The 7,769-nt window shown below is 45.9% G+C and overlaps 1 protein-coding gene across 9 annotated transcripts; it reads right to left on the reverse strand.

Moving 5' to 3' along the window:
• Positions 1-1,606: 1,606 nt before the first annotated feature.
• SRSF5 (serine and arginine rich splicing factor 5) lies at positions 1,607-6,524 on the reverse strand. Of its 9 annotated transcripts, none has more exons than XM_021709487.1 (8): positions 6,349-6,524; positions 5,403-5,547; positions 5,110-5,180; positions 4,888-4,986; positions 4,521-4,590; positions 3,220-3,293; positions 2,528-2,638; positions 1,607-2,427 (listed from the first exon to the last, which is right to left on the reverse strand). In XM_021709487.1, the coding sequence occupies exons 2-8, from the start codon at positions 5,526-5,528 to the stop codon at positions 2,157-2,159; spliced, it is 822 nt and encodes a 273-aa protein (XP_021565162.1). In that variant the 5' UTR covers positions 5,529-5,547; positions 6,349-6,524; the 3' UTR covers positions 1,607-2,156. The 9 variants fall into 9 exon arrangements, with proteins under 9 accessions (XP_021565162.1, XP_021565154.1, XP_021565163.1 ...); XM_021709479.1 differs by having other exon boundaries at positions 1,607-2,430; XM_021709488.1 differs by having other exon boundaries at positions 6,224-6,512.
• Between the last annotated feature and the right edge of the window lie 1,245 nt (positions 6,525-7,769).

Below are 7,769 nucleotides of genomic sequence, written 5' to 3' on the forward strand. Positions count from 1 at the left end.
CAGGAGTTCAATACCAGCCCGGGCAACAGTGAGACCTTCACTATTATGAAAAATAAAAAAATTAGGTGGGTGTGATGGCACACATCTGTGGTCTCAACTATTCAGGAGGCTGATACAGGAGGATGGCTTAAGCCCAGGAGTTGGAGGCTGTGGTGAGTTGTGATCATGCCACTGCACTCCAGCCTGAGATCCTGACTCAAAAAAAACAAAGGAAAGAAAATTGAGAATACAAGTTAGTACAGAAACTTCTACAGAAAGAAACAAACACACTAACAGAATGTCATTTCACTAAGTTTATCAGGTATGTGGTTTTAACATAAAGCACCCCCAAAACTCGAAGTACAGCAAACTATCGCCAAAATGAATGGTCTCCCCAATAATAAAAAAAAAGAAACCCACTCAGCTAGAATCTGAGAATTTTCTCTAGTAAAATTTACAGATGTTGCATATCACCCGTATCTAAATTAAGGATTAAGTAAGAGATTACAAATATTAGCACTTACATTAACCATGTCACAATACGTGTCATTCTATCATCCAGCAGGTACAAATGAAACCAAGACAGTCAATTCTAGGCCATCAGTCTAGCAGTTATGCAGAACAAGAACTCCCAACACTGAAAGAATCAGCAACTTGGGTCACTAACATCCTCTTAAAAATGTGATGTTTGAAAAGGTCTACTCTCTACCATTTTTTACAGATTATATCCACTTATGCCTACCAGTTCAAATTATTTTCTCTAACATCCAGTGCCTCTAATTCTGCTTTCCTCTAAATCCCTGCTAGACATGGTTACATAAAACCAAGTCATACAAGAACAATGTCGTTTAGCTTTTGAGAAAAAAGAACAATCGGTCTCAAACTGCACTTGAGAGGAATGAGATAAAAGGAACATGAACAGAAAGATTATACCATGATAAAGACTAGTCCCAAAACCTTCCTCAGGAGCACATCCACACACCTCTTGACTTCTCAAGTCCTGGTTCTGAGACTTCCTTTTTGGAACACAATCCAGTTATCTGTCATATTTTTCAAAACAAAAGACTTTCTAAAATTTGTAAGATTAAAAGTAGTAAGGCTTTGACATTTTATTTACACATAAAGACAGAGGAAAAAAAACAATAGCCGAAACATCAAAGAATATACCACTATGCTGTCCTAGAACCATTTAAAGAGCCCAAGAGAAAAAAATTGCCTTTGACAGCAACTTCATACTGGTACTACCACAGACACATCACAAAGAAAGACTATCTACCAGGTTAAAATTAACCCAATTCCCTCAAATAAGTTTACAGGTATACCACTAACACCTAAATTCTGCCTCATATTTAAATCAGCTTTACAATTTCGTGGCAAAAGACCTAGTCTTGAAGAAAGTAGGGAAGTGACCTTTATACAAGGAAACCAGAACCTTTCAATTCTCCCCTCAAATGGAGATTCCCACTCAACCACCTTTTGACTAACCTGAAAAAGTCAAAAATACTACTTAAAAAGAGAGTGACCATAACAAACCCTGGGAATCTGGAGTCGCTGCATTTTAAATGTACTGTATGTATATGGGGATGAGGAATAAACAGCATAGGACTTCTTCAGACAAACAGACAAGGAGTTTTATAATATTTTATTATCAATAACAAACAGCTGCTTTAATGTGTCTGTCCTGCAGCTGTTAAAGGGTGAGTGGGAGTACACCCTTGACCCTAACAAGAAAAACAAATTAAGCCTTTATGTACAAGCAAATTTAGAGCTCTTTTATGTGCCCAAAGCTATTAATTAGCTTAATTGAGGCATTAAACTAATTCTGAATTAACATTTGAATAACCAGGAACTAAAATTTTCAAAATTTTTTCTAGTACAAAAAAATTAAATTTGCTTTAGCTATAAAAGAGCTCTGTCAATATACACAAACTATATACTTCAGACATTCACAAAAATGTGAGCAGAAGGCTTATCAAAAAAGACATTTAATACAATTAGTTTTCAACAACCCCTTGGTGGTCCACATCTACAAAGAAAACCAGCCCAACCCATCCCCCTCCAAACCCCAGCCCCACAGAAAAGCACATACTTACCAGAATTTTTAGCAAGTATGGTTTGAGAATTTGTTTTTGTTTTTGTTTTTTTAAAAAAGGCCCCCAGGGCAAGTTATTTACAGTTTAATTGCCACTGTCAACTGATCTGGACCTTGATCGAGACCGGGACCTCTGGCGATCCACAGATGCTGGAGACTTAGATCTACTTGAAGAACCACGTTTCTGGCTCTTCTCAGGCACGGGAGACCTACTAACAGAACGAGACTTGCTCCGGCTCCGGCTCCTGCTCCTTGACCGGCTGTAAGATTTGCGACTACGGGAACGAGACCGGCTACGAGACCGGCTACGAGACCTAGAGGAACTCCTGGTCCGGGACCGAGACCTGCTTCTTGACCTACTTCAAAAAGGGACAGAAAAGAGGGGAAAATTAGCTAATGTGAAGTGCCCTACAAATCCATCAAATCCAACTTCTGACTTCAAAATATTAGAGATACCTGTGCCTTTTGCTGCCTTCAATTAATTTGATTTTTCTCCCATTTATTTCCTTTCCAGAAAGTTTTTCAATAGCATTCTTTAAGTCACCATAAGAGGCAAACTCAACCACCCTGAAATGGGGAAAAAACATTTTAAAAGTATATCCATCTTCTCATCTCATGTGCTGCATATAGCAGTCTAAGTAAGTTTGTTTCTGCATTCACTTTGCCATTGCTATATTAGGCCTCATTTCTGGATAACAACATTAAAGAACAAGGTTTCAGCACTATTATATTAATTGTGGGGAGCTTTCCTTTGCATTGTGGGATGCTTGGCCTCTACACATTAGAGCCAGTAGCACCCTCAACCAGTGGCAACAACCAAGCATGTCTCCAGACAAAGCCAAATATCCCCTGGGAAGCAAAATTGTTTCTGAAAAACCTCTACCTGAGAGCATATAAGCCCTCAGAAATAGTCATGGTAAATTAACAGGCTATTTTTTAAATCTTATTTAGATATAAAAAGATAGTTTATTTTAAACTATATTTTAAATATTTTTAAGTTAGAGCAAGAAAAAGAAGGGAGAGAGAAGATTCACCTCCCCCAGGTGGTGGAGGGGGCCAAAGTCAGGAAGCATGGTCACACCAGTCTAGCAAGGCAAGGGCGAACAGGCTACTTTAAAAGGCTTTCACAATCTGCAGTACATACTCACCCTTCATTTAATTTAGGTCTATGTGCATCCGCAAAGGTTACCTCCCCCGCTTGTCTCATGAAATCTTTGAGATCCTTAACACAAGATACTTTTGTTAAGCAAAGAAGAGGAAAAGGTGACACACAAACAAGCACATGGTATAAAAACAAGACTACTGAAAGAGAAGATGTTAGATAAAGTACAAACATGGCATTTACCACACTTGTATTCTATCAGAATCCAAAAATTAACTATGCCAGGGCACGAAATAAGCAAATAGCATATTGCTTTTAAGCAAAATGCTAGAGAAAATTCAGATTTTAACATTAAAGTAGTATTAGTCTATACTGAGCTCAGTACAAAAGGAAAAAAAAACAAACAAAAAAACAAACAAAAAAAGAAACAGTACATATTTTTAAAGTAAAGACTAAAGTAGAAAGTTTTATATTTAAAAAACAGAACATATACAAGACACCAGTTATTTTGTGCCCCATATGTCATTAAAAAAGTTTACTTTACCTTTATCAATATTTCCCTAGGCTAGTCAAGCAGCAAACCATTAATCGGTCGAAGAAACCTTCATGACATTTGCCCGACTGGCTCTTCGCCACCCACTTGAAGGACACTACCCAATCGGTGGAAGCCTTTAATCGCACGGCCCTCCCTATTAGCAGACTAGTCGTGGATGCAGACTCGTTCTACTCTTGAGCAGTTATCAAGGACCACTTTACTGCGATCAGGATTCCAACGACCACCTAATTTCGTATCTTTCAACTCTTTTCGACCAGGACCTCTTTATTCGGAAGCGTTACAGGAAGACAGCTCTCAACTTAGGGATCACGTTATCAACGCTCTGGGATCGCTGCAACCCGGCACTTCAAGTAAGTGCACCGATTACGTCTAGACCGGCAAACGCAGATCTAGAGGTGGCCAACTGATCACGGTAGGAGTTGACTGGCAAAGTCAACCAGGCCCAACCAAGAGTGACCAAGACAACGATTAGGATAACCCACAGGCACTCCTCGTCATAAGGCCAACGACACAGATAGGCTGGCAAATAAAGGGTTTAATATTTGGTTAAAATTTATTTTAAAAAACAAGAAAAATATCCTCAAAACATTTACATTTGATCACTAATATTAAATTTTAAATATCCCCCAATTACATTTAATTAAATTTTAAAACTACAATTCCATTAAATCCATTAAATTAATTAAAGTTAAAATTACTTTTAATAAAATATATTACTAAAACATTAGCTACCCATTAACTTTTTTTAAAAAAGCCACATCAAAACAACTCAAAACTGTATTTCAACAAACCTGCCAGCTGACTCTTGAGGATAAATTCTCAACTATAAGCCGATTTTCTGTTCTTACAGGTGGAGCATTTCTGAGGAAGAAAATGAGTATTCACATGGAAGAAATACAGTGACGTGTACTTCCTGTGTTCAACTGTGGACAAGTTCAAGTAATCCGACACAAGTCATTCTGATGACTTCCACCAAGTTTCTGTTATTCTATACTGATTCCTTACATGTAGATTCATCACGGACAGTGAGCGAATAAAGAAATAACAGAACAGATTATACAGTGAATCCCAGGATCATTTACTGTTAATGGCTCCTGAGCCTTAAATGCTGCCCTTCCAATAACGACTGTTCAAAGCAGCCATTCACCAATCACATACCGTCTATCATTTCGAGGTCTGCGACTACTAAAACGGTCAGAGTAGCGTCCTCTACCTCTTCCACCTCGAGACCGAGCCCTAGCATGCTCAATAGTAACCCTACAGAAAGGGGAAAAAAGATCTCGTTACACTTCAAGCTACACGGTCTACTTAGAAAAACACCTCAGCTGACCTAGCCTACCCTTATTCCAGGGCTAACAGTTAAACAACCAAGACTCTCACCTTTCACTACAGAGTTCTTTCCCATCGAGTTCATAGACAGCATCATCTGCATCCCTGGGATCCTCAAATTCCTAAAATACGTAAACACGGGTGGCTCAACAGGGCTCTAAACGAGCCCCACAACGCATTTAACAACACTGGAAGCGTGATGGAAGAGGAATAAACCTGATCGAGGAGCGACGGGGAGGCGGCTCCAGCCAGGTGGGTCCTTTAACCTTAGTCAATCCGCTGCCTTGAGGCTGCGCTGTTCTCAAGACAATTCTGGCACCCAGGACTCAAGATCAGAAACTCACCACGAAACCGAAGCCTCTTTTCAGATCGATATCCCTGATCCGCCCATATCCCTTGAAGAACCGCTCCACGTCCTTCTCCCGGGCCGCTGGGTTCAGCCTCCCGATGAACACCCGACAGCCGCTCATGGTGTCCGGCTAGCGTCTCCTGCTGGAAACAAGCCACGGGGCCACACCGGTGGCCGTCACAAGAAGCGCCGAGGCACGAGACGCTCACCCAGCGAAGCCGGGCTGCGCGGACGGGATCAAAGTCCGGTTCCCACCAGGACCCTCCCCAGGACGCCTCCCCGGCCGGGACCGCAGCAGCCGCAACGCCCACTGCCGCCTCGCCCACTGCGCAGGCGCACGCCCCGCGGCTCCCGGCCCCTCCCATCTGCCGCAGTTCGGAAAGGCCGAGAAGTGCGGGCGGAGCCGGCCCCGCCCTCCGCAGGGCCCGCCCAATGGCGGCAGGCCGCGCGCGCGTCCCCGCCCCCCGACGTCACAGTAGGGAAGGCCGGGATCGCGCGAGGCCGCAGCCGCGTCTGCGCACACGGCGGCGGGCGGGCGCTCCACAGTCACAAGATGGCTGCCGCGGAGAGCAGCGCGAGCCCGCTTCCCGGCTCCTTCCTACTCCCTTCGGCCGCCCCATACCCGCCTCAGGGCCACCGCCACACCCCAAGCAGAGTCAGAAGGGCCCCGACCCACGCCACTCGAAGGGGCCCGATAACGACACGGGTGGCAGGAAGGGGCGCGAGTTCGTGCAAACACGACCACACCCGTGACCGACCGCCCTCCCAGCAGCACCCCGCACACAGTACCAAACGGAGACGAGCCCCAGCGCCCACCTCGAGTCGACTGCGCTCACTAGACGCCATCCTCCGCCAAGAGCGCGGCCCCGGCCGCTCGCCACCTGGGCGGCCATGGAGTAGCCTCGATCCGAGAAGCCTTGCCCTCAAAGCGAGCCACTCACCTACCAGACGTGATCTCTGGCGGCTGAGACCCGGAGAGGGCCGTAGTCCGCGACGGAGCCGTCTGCCTCCACGCAGGACGGGACTCAACTCGGCTACGTCTCTCCACAACTGACGCACTTCGCGGCTCCGGCGCTCCACAAAATGGAAGGCGCGTTCCTGCGTCACTTCCGGGGCCGCGCCTGGGTTTGGGAACCCACTCCCGTGGGATCCGGGACCGGAAATTTCGGCGGGACCGGAAGTGACTGGAGGCGGGGCCTCCTTACCTTGACCCCGCGAGTCACTCTTGCCCCGTGGTGGGAGGGGCCGGGAGCAGGGACTGGCGGGGGTGCGGTCGGCGGGCTAGGGCGGCCTCCGCAGTGGTTCGCTCCTTCTGGGCCCTGGAGTTGGGCTCGTGGTCGTCTTTCCCATAAGAGTCTCGTAACACAAGCGCCCCTGCTTTGTGTCTGTAGTTTTTGCTAGGTACCCGGAAGATGACATTTTTAAAAGGACGCAGGCTTTTCAAAAATGGCCTTCTTGACTTGTTGTTGCTTGTAGCATAACGTCGCCCTCATGGCAGCTCCTTGATGCTCAAGTGAATACTTATCCTTTCTAGACACTGCATCTCGCTCTGTCGCCCAGGCTGGAGTGCAGTGGCATGATCATAACTCACTGCAGCCTCTCCTGGGGCAAGCAATCCTCCCACTCCGTCTCCCGAGTAGTTGTTACCACAGGCTTGTGCCACCACCGGCGGCTAATTTTTAAATGTATCGTAGAAGCCGGCTCGGTGGCTCAGCCTGTAATCCCGCACTTTGGGAGGCTGAGGTGAGTGGATTGCCTGAGCTCGCGGGTTTGAGACCCGCCTGGGCAACTTGGCGAGACCTCATTTCTACAATAAATAAAAAAAATCAGCCGGGCGTGGTAGCGCGCGGCTGTAATTCCAGCTACTCGGAAGGCTGAGGCGGAAGGATCGCCGGAGCCCAGCAGGTCGAGGCTGCGGTGGCCGGGAGCGGCCACTGCACTCCAGTCTGGGTGACAGAGTGAGACTCCAACTCAAAAAAATAAAAAATAAAATAAAAATAAAAAAATAAATGTATGGTAGAGATGGAGAAGGGGGTCTCAGCTGTGTTCCCCCAGGCCGGTCTCGACCTCTTGGCTTCGAGCGATTCTCCTACCTCGGCCTTCCGGTGCACTGGGATTTCAGGCCTGAGCCACCGCACCAGGTCTTGAAGTGAATAAATACTTCATGCCTCAGATGTGTGATTTCGTTGTAGTGAGAAGACTAAAGAACTGAAATGTGTTTTAAATGGAAGGTTTTTGTGTGATGAAGTGTTGAAACGGGGACCGCAGCTAGAAAGCCATCTTGAAATGAAGCCGGAATACAGATTACTTCATTTCTGTCACGCTGGGACTGAACTGGATGGAAGAGGTTTCGAGCTGCTTT

This window comes from Carlito syrichta, unplaced genomic scaffold (assembly GCF_000164805.1).
Source record: "Carlito syrichta isolate Samal-C Ts95f unplaced genomic scaffold, Tarsius_syrichta-2.0.1 Scaffold70301, whole genome shotgun sequence".
Lineage (NCBI taxonomy): Eukaryota > Metazoa > Chordata > Mammalia > Primates > Tarsiidae > Carlito > Carlito syrichta.

Excerpts from the sequence above, each read along its gene's own strand:
- SRSF5 (XM_021709479.1), bottom strand. The coding sequence starts at position 5,528 with ATGAGCGGCTGTCGGGTGTTCATCGGGAGGCTGAACCCAGCGGCCCGG. Across the intron at positions 4,987-5,109 it reads AAAGAACTCTGTAGTGAAAG|GGTTACTATTGAGCATGCTA; the intron begins GTGAGAGTCTTG and ends CCCTTTCTGTAG. Across the intron at positions 3,294-4,520 it reads CCTCAAGAGTCAGCTGGCAG|GATCTCAAAGATTTCATGAG; the intron begins GTTTGTTGAAAT and ends TCTTGTGTTAAG.